Source organism: Myxocyprinus asiaticus, chromosome 41, assembly GCF_019703515.2.
Source record: "Myxocyprinus asiaticus isolate MX2 ecotype Aquarium Trade chromosome 41, UBuf_Myxa_2, whole genome shotgun sequence".
NCBI lineage: Eukaryota > Metazoa > Chordata > Actinopteri > Cypriniformes > Catostomidae > Myxocyprinus > Myxocyprinus asiaticus.
In genome coordinates, this window is record NC_059384.1 from 37,968,217 (window position 1) to 37,985,339 (window position 17,123).

Genomic DNA, 17,123 nt, shown 5'->3' on the forward strand with positions numbered 1-17,123 from the left:
AGTAGTTTCTAGATAAATGTGTTAATTTATAGATATTGATTTCTAGATAACTTTCTAGATAGACTTGGTTTAGATAAAATGAATACCTACACTGGCCTTGAATTATTTAGCAGTTTTCTTATTCTATTATTTCTGAACATCTGGGTTTATTAAATTTAAATGTATTTCACATTTACACTCTGTTAACTACTCCCCCAGCAGTTCACCACTGATGATTAATATCCTTCAGTTCAATCTGACTGATTCAGTCAGCAATGTGTCATACACTGGTGAGCTTAATTGACAGCCATAAATATTTATTAAAATATTAAAATGTATTTCACATTTTGTTCAAATGAAAATTTGATTATTTAGCTGTTTTTCCATATTTTCTTTTTGCAAATCTGATAAACTGGTGATGAAGATGAAGGCATCTAAGCAGACAGAATGTGTTGCAAACATTGGATTCAGACATGCTTTGATGCCTTCCTTCCACCACATACAGCCTATGAAAGCAGCATTTTCCAGCTTTCGGATGCAGCCCTTGACACCAGTTATTTAAAAGTCATTGCAAAAAAAGTGGACCAAAAATACAAAGACTTATTCTTCAGTCTGCCAACTAGAGTGAGGGTCTGTAGAGCATAACAGAGGCACCCCAAATCTTGAGCGGGTTCTCTTTTTGCTGATGACGGTGCTTTTATTTCTGCTGGTCAACATAGCTATGCTGCTGGTCAATCGACTAGACCAGGACCAAATTGGCACTAACCAGGGTTATTTTGTATGTAGGTGTGGATGAGTTTCATTTGCCCACCTCCAACAAATGGATAGGCTGAACTCATTCACACCAACAAAGAAAATAACAGTTTTGTTTTTGGACATGAATATTTATCCACACAGACTAACAGCTCTGTGTCTCCTCAGGTGTAATACGGATGGCACTGCCCAACATGGACAGAGAAACACGTGACAAGTATGTGCTGGTCATTCAGGCCAAGGATATGGTGGGTCAGATGGGTGGTCTCTCTGGGACCACCTCCGTAACGGTGACACTCACGGACATCAATGACAACCCCCCACGCTTCTCTCGCAGTAAGAACATTAACCTTGCACCCAGTGGTGTAGTAATGTCTGAAGTGGTAGGAATACTGTAAATTTATGAAAAAAAAAATAATAAAAAAATATAAAAAAAATAAAACATGCACCTGGTCTCTAAAATTCCTATATTAAAATTTTGATACAGTACATACACTATATTGCCAAAAGTATTCACTCATCTGCCTTTAGACGCATATGAACTTAAGTGACATCCCATTCTTAATCCATAGGGTTTAATATGACGTCGGCCCACCCTTTGCAGCTATAACAGCTTCAACTCTTCTGGGAAGGCTTTCCACAAGGTTTAGGAGTGTGTATGGGAATCTTTGACCATTCTTCCAGAAGCGCATTTGTGAGGTCAGACACTGATGTTGGACGAGAAGGCCTGGCTCGCAGTCTTCGCTCTAATTCATCCCAAAGGTGCTCTATCGGTTTGAGGTCAGGACTCTTTGCAGGCCAGTCAAGTTCTTCCACACCAAACTCGCTCATCCATGTCTTTATGGACCTTGCTTTGTGCACTGGTGCGCAGTCATGTTGGAACAGGAAGGGGCCATCCCCAAACTGTTCCCACAAAGTCGGGAGCATGGAATTGTCCAAAATCTCTTGGTATGCTGAAGCATTCAGAGTTCCTTTCACTGGAACTAAGGGGCCAAGCCCAGCTCCTGAAAAACAACCCCACACCATAATCCCCCCTCCACCAAACTTCACAGTTGGCACAATGCAGTCAGACAAGTACCGTTCTCCTGGCAACCACCAAACTCAGACTCGTCCATCAGATTGCCAGATGGAGAAGCGTGATTCGTCACTCCAGAGAACGCGTCTCCACTGCTCTAGAGTCCAGTGGCGGCGTGCTTTACACCACTGCATCCGACGCTTTGCATTGCACTTGGTGATGTATGGCTTGGATGCAGTTGCTCGGCCATGGAAACCCATTCCATGAAGCTCTCTACGCACTGTTCTTGAGCTAATCTGAAGGCCACATGAACTTTGGAGGTCTGTAGCGATTGACTCTGCAGAAAGTTGGCGACCTCAGCATCCGCTGACCCTGTCTGTCATTTTACGTGGCCTACCACTTCGTGGCTGAGTTGCTGTCATTCCCAATCGCTTTCACTTTGTTATAATACCACTGACAGTTGACTGTGGAATATTTAGTAGCGAGGAAATGTCACGACTGGACTTGTTGCACAGGTGGCATCCTATCACAGTACCACGCTGGAATTCACTGAGCTCCTGAGAGCGGCCCATTCTTTCACAAATGTTTGTAGAAGCAGTCTGCATGCCTAGGTGCTTCATTTTATACACCTGTGGCCATGGAAGTGATTGGAACACCTGAATTCAATTATTTGGATGGGTGAGCGAATACTTTTGGCAATATAGTGTATGTAAAATGTGTAAGAAATGTGTTATTTCCATAAAAATAAAAAAATGGCTGTTGTAATTATAGTCCCACATGAACTTACAAAATGTAAGGGTAAGGGTAAGTTTCTGGCTGGCATGGTGTGCAGTACACTACCAAGAACCATGGTGTTCAATATGTATTTAAATTAATAGGTGTCATTAATGTTCCTTTCATTAGGCTACCATGAAAATTGTTGAAACTTTAAAAACTAGCATGGGTGCAATAACATGCAGTATTTTCACAAAGTTTAATTGTAAAAGTTAAATTTAAATGTATATACATATATTTACGTTTAGCAGGGAAATACATTTACAGGGCAAATTATGGTTACTGCAGGTATGCTTGTGCATCAGACGCTGGAAATGTCCCACCCCTTACTGAAACGAAAATTACGATTGGTTAGCAAATATCCAGTCACGTCTGAAATGAACGTTCTGATTGGTGGATCAGCTTAGTCAGACTGTCTGTCTAGCCCGTGCCATCAGTTGCGCTCCTGCAGCTCCATTCACGTTTAGAGAAAATATCTGTACACTTAAAAAAAAATAAAAATGTGTATATATATATATATATATATATATATATATATATATATATATATACACACACACACATACACAATTCACTCAACGGTGCTACGGCATCGCGTTAGTAGATTGAAAAACTTCCGGGTCAAAAGCCTAGTCATTGTTCTGGCGACCATATGTATCATCATCACTTATTTCAGGTGGGCATACGCAAAATCCTAAGAAAGATAGGTGGGCATACTGAGTATGCCTGCGTATGCCCTAGACTACACTACTGCTTACACCCTTCACTATATGAAGTGCCACTCAAGTACATTTGCCGATTGTAGAAAGTGAATTGATAAGAAAATCACACACAAAATCATGTCCCGCAGCAAGATGATTTACTATTTATGATTTATTTTGGCCCCCACACAGATGTACAGTGGCGTCCAAAAGTCTGAGACTACTAGTAAAAATGCTTCTATTTTGCAAAATATAATGCAAAATGTTTCATTACAATTTTTAGGGCTGATTAAAGTATTTAACCATGATTAATTGTCTTTAATATGTTTTTTTTTCTTTTTTCTTAGTTCAGCCATGAACAATCTCGGAAAGATTTTGAATGTTAATGTGGGTATGACATATTGATAGGACATTGGTCTTAGCAGACCTGGTCCGCCACGCTGCTGCTAATGAGGAGCAAGCACTGAGATTCGCTACTGCTAGAAAATACACATACTGAGTTAAGCATGTGGACATTCTGCAAGATATGCTGCATCGAGCATGTAGGACATGCTGCTGCACGAGACATACAAACAATCCCCATGTAGCAGATCTAGACACTGCATTTGGGGTGGAGGTGGGTTTCAGAGAAAGACACTTGCAGCACGCTGTTGTGAAACTGGCTTCTCTGCAAAAGAAATTTAAATGTTAGACAGAGAAAGAGAGAGACGCAAGTTGATTGGCTACCCGATTACATGTCAAAGGACCAATCAGCTTACACCATGCAAGTCAGTTGGCTTAACATGTCACAGTGGAACTTGGCTTTGGCAATAAAGTTAATCACCTAGGGTGGCAGCATTCTTTGGGCCGCCCTGATGAGCCGAACTGCGCCCCACATCACTTTTTTGAAGCAATCAGACATGATCCAGTTCAAATAAACGATATACCAATTCACTTATATGTATGTAGTGTTGGGAAGTCCGAATCATTTTTGTGAATTGGTTCAGTCGGCAATTGTGATGAACCAGTTCAAATAAATGTTTCACAGATTCACCTATTCTATGCATGAGCCATGCGTCTTCTTTTTTTCTAAGTAAAATATTTAGGTAATTGCAGCTGTATATCACTATGTTTTGGGGGCTCATGTTGGGCACCATGTGAGTCAGGACCGCCACTGCTTAAACTGCATTTAAACACTCGGGAAATGCAAAAAAAAAGAAAAAAAAAAAAGAACTCAAACCTGCAGTAGTAATTGAAAAGGCTAATATAACAATGTTTCCCACACTTTATGGATGTATCTTGTGTAAAGAACTCCACTGGTGTTTCTATATATCTTAACGATAGTGTTTCACTTTTGAGTGATATTTCACTTGTTGAGCTTCAATGATGATGCAAGTGATTACTTTTATATAAACATCCTGTCTAGGTTTCATATATATAAATGAATTAACCATCACTTTTTAGAAATCACACAGAAAATAATTAAACCGTTGTAATGGCAAGCTTAATAAATGTGTTACCGGCATTAAAAATATATTTCATAATATAATATAATATAATATAATATAATATAATATAATATATAACTATAAATATAATATAGTCTAGCATTTCAAAGAAGCAGGTTTAGGATCATTTTTTAAGTCTATTACATAACCAACTGTAAGGCTGACACCCGCGCCGTACAATTCTCATTGGAACGATGGCCAGGAATGATGGGCATACAACAGAACCATGCCCAGATTAAGGGTACATACTCCCACAGCTCCTTGTGCCCCACCTACATGGAGTCATACCCATTTAAACTCATATACACCACAAAAGAGCAACTCTTTTAGTAGTTAGTAATATATGATCATTTTCCACCCTGCCTCTGGCCCTCTGTCTAAAATGCTTGGTTTTGGCCTAACTTAATATTTCAACATAAACACCCGCTGTTTTAATAGGCTAACATCATGCAGCCCCTCAAATATAGCCATATTTGAAACTCAACTGAGCAGAGAATGAACCACTTCCACAACATTATAAAACTACATTTCAGGGTTTACATATAAAACACATCCAACTCATTGCATCCGACTATATTAAACTGTTCACTCATGCACCATAAACTATAAAACAGTCATGAGATTAAAAACATTTGTGAACGAAACTGGTTACTTATGGTTTTGCAGTCGGATCCAATAAGGTTTTTAACCACCCCATCCTTCAGTAACAGTTTCTTTGCAAAGCTTGAATTGTATTATGACTGGTTCACAAGCAATCCACACTGATATGAGCCGAAAACACACAAAATCCACTCTGAAATACGCACACACATACATTATCATCCTGCACTGATGCGCACATCGCTGGAAACAAATGAAAATGTTTATCTAGTGCACGTTTACATACAACAACAATTAAAAATAGTGTAGATGGGCACAAGAAGGCATCCAGGATGTGTTTGTGCTTAAAACAGCAAGACACATTGCAGCTCAATAAAACAGAATTGGGTCAAATTTTCAGAGTTGTAACTTGACACTGCATCTTTTAAAAGCGGTGCAAGATAAATAACGCTCAAAGACGTTTGTCTAGTGCATGTTTATATACAAAAATAATTCAAAATAGTCCAGATGAGTCGCCTTTGGTGTTCAGGAATAATAATTAGGACACAACAGGCCTGTTTGACCTCCTCTCTCTCTGTATATGGACTGAGCACATGTGGGTGGGGCCAAGGGTGTGATCATGTAAAGTAGGTGTTGATATTTTTCACTGTAGAGACATGAATTAATGAGCCCCCTTGTGATGAAGGGAAGTCACAAAAGTAAAGAACAATGCATTTTTGCAGCTTGGTATAAATAAATGCTTTTATTGCATTGGGGATTAAGTTTTGAGTTTTAAAATGTACAGTATGTTTTTATAGTAGAATGAAATCTTATATGTCAAAATATCAAGGGAAATTACGTGACCCCTTTAATTTCAATAGCTGTTTTGTATTAATTATCAGTACGCTATCACAATTTGAGTGAAAAGTTGAACTGAAAAATTAACATTTGGTATTTTTAGTATGACCCTTTTGTTTTCAAGAATCATGCATTCAGGCTGGTTATCATGTTATCCAGCACAAATTAATAATGTTCCAAAGAGCATCTTGTTTGATTCAATAAAAGCAAAATCTGACTGTCTAAAAGGAGTTAACATGCTCATACATTTGCTTAGATTAAAGGGGTCATGTCATGAGGAATCAAATTTACCTTGATATTTTGACATATAAGAGGCTGTAGGGCTTTATTGGTTGTTTAGATCAGTGTTACTATCAGAAATAATTAATAATTATTTCTGTAGTTATTAATCAGTATTTAAATTAATTAATTGTATCTAACTCATTAAAACCTCATATGGGACTCCAGTAAATGTAGTGTGCTAAGTTTAGGAGCAAGTTTGGTTATTAGCAATAATTAATAATTATCAAAGATAATTATTAATTATTAAAATCAATAGAACATTGATGAGAATCAATGTTAGCTTTTTTTAATCCTTTAAAATCAACACTTATCAAAGATAATCGTTAATTGTTAACATCGATGAAACATTAAAATTAACACTAGCTTATTGATCATTCAAATTCAAAGATAATTATCAATTATCAAAAATCAATAGAATATTAATAAGGATTAACATTGACGGGGCACCACCCTGGAATCAGGGACTAATAACCGAATATTAAAACAGTCTCAATATTAGATTGTTTTCTTAGGAAAATCGACATCCGAAGAATATCGATTTTCGGGAAAAAAACAATGAATGAAGGTTTGAATCCGAGCACTGACATCCCGTCAGCATGACACAGGCGTATGCAAAACAAACCAAAACACTTCTCTTTGTAATATAAACAAAGTTTATTTATGCAGTAATATCAATTAATAATTAATACAATGCAGTCAATAAACTTCCGACTTACAACTACAAACTAAACAGTGATATGATTAGATATGGAAATAAAAATAATCCTATAACACATAAGGTGTGAGTGTGGTTAGTGAGAGAGAGAGAGAGAGAGAGAGAGAGAGATTATTAAGTGACAGCCTGAAAGCTGATTTCGCGATAGCTGGAGATAAAGCAGCCGTGTTCATCACTCAGAGACGCGGTTTTACGAGCGGGGCTCGTAAAAGTCCCTTGTTATTTGACTCTTTAATGGATGAACTCAGTTGCTGTCTCAACCGCGATGGCGAAATTGCACAACAGTCCAATTTGGTTGGACCACAATACAGCAAAACAAATTTGTGATAATTAATACCCTGAGTATTAATAATGAGCGGACATGGCGGTCCGTAAACTGTACAAGCAAAAACCTTGAAACACAAGAATAACACACTATAATATTCTATCTCTGCCCAGACGTAAACCTCTTACTTGAATCGCATGAGGACACAGGTAGAATGTGTTTTCCTCCGTCCTTTAACTTTGACCCGGTTCTTTGAGGCTCGGGTGATGACGGGGGCCGTTTCCTCGCGCTGTCGGCGGGCGGTACGGCTGTTGATTCTCGGCGGGCTGGCGGAGAACTCAGAAATGTCGACTTGATTGAAGATGGAAGAGAAATCTTTAATCTCTTCACTTCTGTAGGCCAGCAGATGAAGATGCGAATTGCTCGGCGGTCTCCTTCGGATCCGTTAGAGTGTTCGGTTGAACACAGAGTAATCTCAACTCGTCCAGCGAGATGGAGATTGTATGGCTACAGTTTCAAGTCTGACATTACTTCCTTAAGCCACGAGGTTGCACTGGAGAGCAGCAAAAAGCTACGTCCGTATTCGGTGAACGAAGTCGCTGGAAGCAACTCTGGAAGCATTTCAGAATTATTTGAATTATTTGGACTCCCTTTGTTTGATTTTGGTGCGATTTTTGTCAGTAAAATTTACGACTTAGAAGGAGGGGGCTTGAGGAATGTTTGTATGACTGTTAGGCCTGCCTTTGTCTTCTATCTGAATACATGAGGCCCAACAAGGCCTTTCTACTATAAAAACATACTGTAAATTTCAGAACTCAAAACTTAGAGATGAAGTTATCAAATGTATTATGTTAAGTATTAATTTGAATTTGAATTGATCATCAAGAATGACTTTTTATCAAAGCAGACCATTTAAAATAATCTTTTACTAGCGCTCATCGTTGCTGTGCAACTTCAAACACCGTGTTTCATGAGCATGACGTTATTTTGCAAGCCATCTTAAACTGATCTTTAACTTTATATGTCGTTCTTTTGATGAACACATACTTAGACATACATAACAGACTATGCACGTGTCTCCGCATTATTTGCGGTAGCTTGCCATTTTTTATAATTCCCACAAATTTTCCGCAAAAAAATGCAAATCTGAGGGATTCCCATTGCTTTCCTTCATGTTTGACAGTGGCCAAACAAATGCTTGAAAAGCCTGAAGCAGTCACAACATATCCAGATGCACAGCAGCTATTGTATCATCTCCATAGTAACAGTGTAAGCATCTCCGTCTCGTCTCCTCCACGTTGTGCGTTCACTATCAAAATCCTTCTAAACATTCACGGGACTGCAGATAGCATACATACATCTTATGTTTAGCATTTAATCTTCACCCTGCATGCTGAGAATGAGCACCAAAACCCACATTTATACAAAGAATCCCTAACACTCACTAAAAATCCACATTAGTTGTGTAATAAAATGTGATTAGAACTTGAAGTGTTATTAAAACAGTAGGAGAGAGTGGGGCACAAACTAACACTTTTTGGTTTTCTTAAGTTTGTGTAAATGTACTTGGGGTTCAATGTATTTTTCTTTTTTCACATTAATTTCACACGTGTCTATTACACATGTGGTCTTGTTTCATGAATACAGCATATACTTTTTTCGCAATCTACCTCGAAAAAAAGAAAGGGAAATGTTACAGCGTGCCCCATAGGTGGGGCACATTGTAACAGGTGAGGGGCACATTGTAACAAGACCATATAACAGCTTAAACCCCCCCTCTAACAACTGTATCTGATCTAATTAAAAAGCCAAGAAGATAAACAAAATTTTCATGTCAATAAAAGCCATTTATTAACTTTGTCATATATAATATAGCAATAATTTTGACACTTGACAATAAATACACAACAAAGCCACAGCATTGACCGAAATAATGTATGGATTGATGACAAAACACACACACACTCCCACACACACACACACACACGCATTAAGAGGAATTATGTAAATTACATATTTGACTGTATGGAATTGCATATAGATTTTGGAATTGGTTACAATGCAGTGATACAACGTGCCCCGTCGGTGCAACTGGGATTTAAACCTGGCTGGTCACTACTGCTGGCTATCTGAGAATTAAAAGACTATGTAGGATTCTCCCCAAAAATTGGAGATTAAAATTATACCAAGTTTGCCTCATTTTAAATAAACAGTAAAAACAGATATGAAAATTTACTTTCATGTGAATTTTTGCTTTTGCTACTTTATATCATCCAAAGTTTTTTTTATTTTTCTGCATTTAAAAAAAAAATCTGCACAGTGTTGATATGGCAACAAGTAAACAAATGAAGTTTCGTCTTACCAGTGTGTTACAACTAACCCCGTGTTAGTATGTGCCCTGCGCTTCCCTTTTTGTATGCTGAAAGTAAGTGTTCTTAAATGTTTTTACTGATATAAAAATGTCAGTTATATACAGTAGATATATGCAATATACAGAATATGACAATATGACAAAAATGACAGTTTTCAAATATGTATCATGTTTTTTTAAACACTTGTGGAATTTAAATATGTACATAAATGCACAAATAAATGAACTCTAATTGTATTTGTTCACAGTGGCGATTTCTCAGGGCCAGCAAAGCCTTCTCTGCTGGTGTAACATGCCAAATAAATACATATTTTTTCATCCTTTCATTCTCATTGACCTTTCTGCCTGTGTATTTTCAATCACTTTCCACTCATAATTAATCTACAAACAAATAGCAAAAAAAACCCCAAAAAAAAAACAAAAAAACAAACAAACAAAAAAAAAAAAAATATATATATATATATATATCCAATCAGAATTTATTCCTCGATGCTTACAAGCAAATTGTGACAAATGTTTCACAAATGGCATGCCTGAAGACATGCTCGTTAGCAGAAGCAGTGTGTAAGTTTGAGCTCCACCCTGTCAAGCCTTCAGAATTCCACAGAATCCCTCAACAGTGTAAGTGAATAGGCATCTAAAGTCAGATTGTCAGATTCATCAGCCAATCAGATTGATTTATTTGTTCTTGTGGGTGTGGTCTTCAGGATATGTCCCAGTCTAGGCCTACTAGCTGGCGTTGAGTGACGCAATCACGCTTTATGTGATGTACGTAATTTGAAAGCGAAGAGCACGAGATCTTGCTGACGAGTCGGCTGTCATCACTGCTGGTATTGCCGTCGAGAAAGAGATCCTTATGGATTTAAAAACCTTAGATGTTCTGCATGATCATGTGATTGATTAATTAAACAGGAAAGGAGGACTGATTTTCACTTCAAGCAAATTGGTAAGTGCTTTTTGCATTGTTATTGTAACATCAGGAGTTTTCTAAGTGTAAATTAGGCTGCTTGTGCATTCAGTGTCGGATCAAGTTTTGAAAAGTAACCATGTACCCTGACAAAACAAAATTTATTGCAAGCAAAATTTGAATCGCAAATATTATTAGAGAGATTTTTCTTGGTATTAGACCTTCTTGGTTCTGGCTTTCGTGCGTGGACGTGTTTTTAAAATGTCAATTGGTATTATTAGTTGACTGCCACGTAATGTATGATAGGCATACGGTGTCTTATTTATTGTTAAACTGTGTTTTCTTAATGGCATGAATCGCATTGAAGGCCTAGACTTAAAATGCACGGGCCGTGCTGTATATGGCCATATACCAGATTTAAATATCAGACAATGTAGTAATGGCAACAGGCCTAATTATTGAATCCTCATTTGTGTTTTTAGCTTACAGATTTATTGTACATCTATTTTAAACTTAGATAAATTTTATTGCATTCTCTGAGGCAGAAAATTCGAATACAAAAATAATTAAGGATTTTTCAATACCCACAGCTTTCACTTAAATGTATGCTATTTTTGTGTGCATTTTATTTTTATTTTTTTGGTTGCTAACTGCACATTTAGTTATTATGCACTAAAATATTTACATGTAATTGCATTTCAAATGTAATTAACACAATTACAGAGGTATATAATGATGATTTGTGAGTTTTCACTGCAAAACAGTGTAACGTATGCTGGAACTGCTGACAATGATGGCAATAACGAAGACGTGAAGATGAAGAACCCAAGTGCAGTTTATTTACAAACGTGAACCAAAAAACCCTAACTAGAAACATTAAACATAAACATGAACATGAACTTGACTATAACCTGACTTGACTATGCACATACCCATTCACATTCAATACTAGACAACCAGACATTGCAAACATGAGGGCTTAAATACAAGACATGGGAGAACATAAACCAATGAACAAACAGAACTCATAACAAGCTAATTAAACAATAACCCAATGAAAACATGACACAAGAACATGGAGGGAAAACAGAAATCACATGACAAGGGAAACAGGAACACATGACATGAACCTGGAACTAGAATTTCAAAATAAAAGACATGAATCAACACAATACACATGACATATCCACCCCACTAAGGGGTGGCTCCCGACACCCCAACACATAAACAAAACACAATACACATGACATAAATTCAAAGTTCTGTAGGGAGCGGGGGGGGGGGGGGGGGGTTTGTCTTGAGGCGTGGGGCGTGGCATGGCGAGAAAGGGCGAGGGGCATGGGACCAGGGCAAAGTCCATGGGGGGTGAAGCCATGAGAGGCTCGAGGGGCAGAGCCATGGAAGGTGGAGCCGTGAGAGGCTCGAGGGGCGGAGCCATGGAACATGGTGCCCGGAGAGTAGCCAAAGACTCGAAGGGCCAGGGTGGAGCCGATGGCAGGGAGGACCAAGGCAGTGCTGGAGGCTCGGAGGAGCAAGGCGGAGCTGAGGGATCGGAAGACTGAGGTGGAGCCGGTGGGACTGAGGACCAAGGTGGAGCCGTAGGGAAGTAGGTCCCCGGTGAAGCTGACAGATCGGAGGGACGAGGCGCAGCCAGAGGATCGGAGAGCCAAAGCGGAGCCACGTGACCGACAGACCAAGGAGGAGCCGGAGGGACGAGGGACCCCGGCACAGCCGACAGGCTGAAGGACCGTAGTGGAGCCGAGGGACAGCCGAGCTGAGGCAATGTCGAGGGACCGACAGGCCAAGGCGAAGTCCAGGGCTCAGAGGGTCCAGGCGGGATCGGAGGACAGAAAGTTCCCCTTGCCTGCTCAGGAGAACTAAGGGTGGGTATAAGGGTGGGAACCATCTCCAGGTCCCACTGCTCAGGTGTGGCTGTGACATGGCATGGAGCAGGCTGAGGCGTTGCTGTGACGTGGCACGGAGCAGGCTGAGGCGTTGCGGTGACGTGGCATGGAGCAGGCTGAGGAGTTGCGGTGACGTGGCATGGAGCAGGCTGAGGCGTTGCGGTGACGTGGCATGGAGCAGGCTGAGGCGTTGCTGTGACGTGGCATGGAGCAGGCTGAGGCGTTGCTGTGACGTGGCATGGAGCAGGCTGAGGCGTTGCTGTGACGTGGCATGGAGCAGGCTGAGGTGTTGCTGTGACGTGGAACTCTGGCTCGGCGGCGGCCGTGACGTGGAACTCTGGCTCGGCGGCGGCCGTGTCGTGGAACTCTGGCTCGGCGGCGGCCATGACGTGGAACTCTGGCTCGGCGGCGGCCATGACGTGGAACTCTAAAGCCCTATTGTTTTTGGAATGTTTTTTCACAGTTATTATTATTATTATTAGGGCCCGAGCAGCGATGGTGTGAGGACCCTATTGTTCTTCTAGGCGTATAATTTTTTTCCCCCAAATGAAATCGCATTTTTGAGGGCCTAAACATACTTGAAAACTCATGAAACTTTGCACATGCATCAGAAGTGGCGAAAATTTACATCTGATATGGGTTTCAGAATTAGGTGTGGCAAAACAGCTCGAGAGCGGCACCTACAAACTTTCAAGGATGCTACATTTCACCTACACATACGACAATCGGTACACATGTGTAACATGTGAATAACTACAAAAACGTCTCTTGGACCCATGCCCTAAACTCAAAAGAAAGTCAAACATTTTGATTTTTCTCTCCAATTTTTGCTCAGTTTTTGCCATTTCCAGGCCTCATACTATAACGAACTCCTCCTAGAGATTTCATCGGACGACATCATATTTGGTCAGTCTAATCTAAAGGCCTTGGCAATGCTAAATTGCGAAGCTTTTGAATTTTCACTGTCCCGGCCGTGGTGGTCTGGCAATGTTTGATGTTTCGCCATGAAACAGGAAGTTTTTATAACTCATATATACAATGTCCAATCTGCACCAAACATCACATGTTTGATAATAGTCCCGGCCTGAACACATCTATGTGGCAATATTCAGTTATAGTCATAGCGGCACCTACTGACAACAGCTAATTCCAGGTCTTGTACTTTAAAAAAACTCCTCTCAGAGATTTAATTAGATCAACATCATATTCGGTCAGTCTAATCCAATGGCCTTGGTGATGTTAAATTGCGAAGCTTTTGAGTTTTCGTTGAAGGGCGAGTCTGTGGTGGCCTGACAAAGTTCGATGTGAAACGAATCATATTTTTGAAGCCTAAACATGCTCGAAAGATCATGAAACTTTGCACACACCTCAGAAGTGGCAAAAACTTACATCTGATACAGGTTTTAGAATTAAGTGTTCAAAATGGCTCGATAGTGCCACCCACAAAATTTCAATGAAGCAGCCCTCACACCACATTTCACCTACACGTAAGAAAATTGGTAGGCATATGTAACATGTCAACATGTACAAAAAAATCTCTTAGAGCCATATCCTAAACCCAACAGGAAGTCAGCCATTTTTATTTTTCTCTTAAATTTTTGCTCAGTTTTTGCCATTTCCAGGCCTCGTACTTTAACGAACTCCTCCTAGAGATTAAATCAGATATGTTGTGAAATAAAAAGCTTTTACCTCCTTAACTCTCCTATCCTCTCAGAATTACATACAAATACATCACCTGAAGATTGAAGTACATTATAACATAAAAATTGCTAAAAAGTGCTACAAAAATTGAATGCCATTCCCCTGGCACAGCAGCCCCAACGTGCACCAGGGTGCGAGGGCCCATTCATCGTAGCTTTAATTGCAGCTTTAATTAGGGCCCGAGCACCGATGGTGCGAGGAACCTATTGTTCTTCTAAGCGTTTATTATTAGGGCCCGAGCACCGATGGTGCGAGGACCCTATTGTTCTTCTAGGTGTTTATTATAATTATTAGGGCCCAAGCACTGAAAGTGCGGAGGCCCTATTGTTCTTCTAATGATTTTTATTATTATTATTATTATTATTATTATTATTATTATTCTTTTCAAGGTTTTCAGTACTTTTGGGGTACATAAAATGTGTGAAATCTCTCGAAAGTTTGAACACACATCAGAGTCGCTGGCCATTAGGGTGTGACAGAGTTACAGGTGGGGGGGTGCGGGAGGGGCTCTGCGGCGCCACCTAGAACATGGGCATGTTCGGGGGGCTATGTAGCACATCCCTTTTGAGCTACAGTCATAAGCTCAGCCCAAAAGGAAGTTGGCCATTTTGGATTGTTTGAAAAATGCATGTTAAGGAATTTGATATACTCCTCCCAGGGATTTCATGTTACAGGTACCAAATGTGGGCAACATCATGCCAAAACATTGACGATGCTAAATTGCGAAGGGATTTTTGATATATCGAACAGTGTTGCCATGGATGAAGCGATAAAATAACGTCAAAAAAATGGAATAAGGAAATGTCTCATATCTTCTGCATGCATGGTGTGATTTTACATAAAAATGTAGCCAAATGTTTGTCCTTACAGGCTGATCACATTGATGTGGCTATTGTGGGTCACGGCCGTAGTGCCACCAACTGGCGGAAGGAAGTGTGTCACTTTTAACAGACTTTGAAATATCCCTATTATTTTAACCTGAATTGATTCAAAAAATTTTAGAATAATGTGAAGAGTGCAGATTTAAAATTCTGATGGGATTTGTGATATCTTAAATACTGTTGCCATGGCAATGTATTAAATATCATTATTCCTTTTTATTTATATTCACATGTTTTTGAGGAACTTGGCATGCTTGAATTTTCATGATATTTTGCACACACATCAGAGTTGTCGCCATTAGGCCTGGGAAAAAGTTAACACATGGGCGTGGCTGGGGAGCTCTGTAGCACCACCTTTTGACAAAAGTTGTGTGGGTCAGTTTCTTCTACGATCACCAAACTTGCTACATATATTGTTCTCATCAAGCAGGACAACTTTCAAAATTACAGTCATTAGTTCCGCCCAACAGAAAGTCAGCCATTTTGGATTGAATGTGCATTCTTTTTAAATTGCAGGCCCTGAACTTTTGAATACTCCTCCTAGGGGAATCATGTGACTGACACCAAATTTAGGCAATATTATGCCAAGACATTGAAGATGCTAAATTGCAAACAGAGTTTTGATATATTGAACGGTTTTGCCATGGTGATGCAATAAATTAAGGGTAAAAATGTGAAATGGGAATTTCCTTATATCTTCTGTGTGAATAGTATGATTTTGATGAAAATTCAGCTGTATGTTTGGTAATGGGGGCTGATCACATTTATACGGCTATTATGGGTCACGGCCATAGCACCACCAACTGACAACAGGAAGTGTGACACTTTGTGTGACTTTGAAAAAGTCCTCTTATATTTACCCTCTCAAATGCATGCGGCCACCATGCTTTGTTTTCCTAGAGCCACCAGGTGGGGATGGTGCCGTAGTACTTGGGCCCGTCATCACTGCTTGCAGCTATATTTATTATTATTATTATTATTATTTTTTCCCAAATTAATCGCATTTTTGAGGGCCTAAACATAGTCGAAAACTCATGAAACTTTGCACATAAATCACAAGTGGTGAAAATGTACATCTGATAAGGGTTTCAGAATTAGGTGTGCAGCCCCAACTTGCACCAGGGTGTGAGGGCCCGTTCATTGCTGTTTGCAGCTTTAATTATTATTATTATTAATGCATTCACCTATGTATAAGGCATTCATCATGCTTGAAAACTCAAAAAACTTGGCACACACATCAGACCTGCATAAAATCAAAAAGTTATGTAGTGTTTAGGCTTGGGTGTCTTCGAGGAGCTCTACAGCACCTCCAAACGCAGGCAATGGTTGGGATGAAGTTGCTCAGATGTGCACAAGATTTGGTATGGTTACTGCTCTCATCATGTTAGACAAAGTTCACTTGGTTGTATTTGACTCCGCCCAAGAGGAAGTCAGCCATGTTGAATGGAATGTGGGATTTTCACATTTTCCCGCAGTGTTTTGAGGGGCTTACGATGGCTGAAAACGTATGAAATTTTACACATACATTTGTTTTAGGACATCTTTTGATTTGATATTGTAATTCAGCATAGACATGCCTTGTCGGTTCCACAGTGCCCCATAGTTCATAAATGCATATTTCATCTTTCAAAACTCTTGAAACTTGGCACACCCGTCAAAGTTTGGAAAGATTTTAGAATTCTTTTGTCATTTGTCTTGGGTGTGGCCAGTGGACTCCATAGTACCCCCTAACACTTTGAATGAGTTTATCGCTGTGATTGCCACAGAGTTTGTCTGATATTCACAAGTTTTGGTGAGGACATTGTTCTCACCATGACAGACATATCTCCTATTGGCTTGTATTAGCTCTGCCCAACAGGAAGTTGGCCATTTTGGTTTGTTTGAAAAATGCATGCTATGGAATTCAAAATACTCCTCCCGGGGATTTCATGTTACAGGTAACAAATGTGAG

The 17,123-nt window shown here is 39.6% G+C and overlaps 1 protein-coding gene across 1 annotated transcript in view; it reads left to right on the plus strand.

Annotated features, from left to right (window-relative positions):
- LOC127432012 (cadherin-7-like) overlaps positions 1-17,123 on the plus strand; it is a 284,601-nt gene that overhangs the window by 124,969 nt on the left and 142,509 nt on the right. Inside the window, exon 4 of the mRNA XM_051682740.1 lies at positions 901-1,068. Within this exon, the coding sequence (XP_051538700.1) occupies positions 901-1,068 (168 nt within the window). The remainder of the gene's footprint in view (positions 1-900; positions 1,069-17,123) is intronic.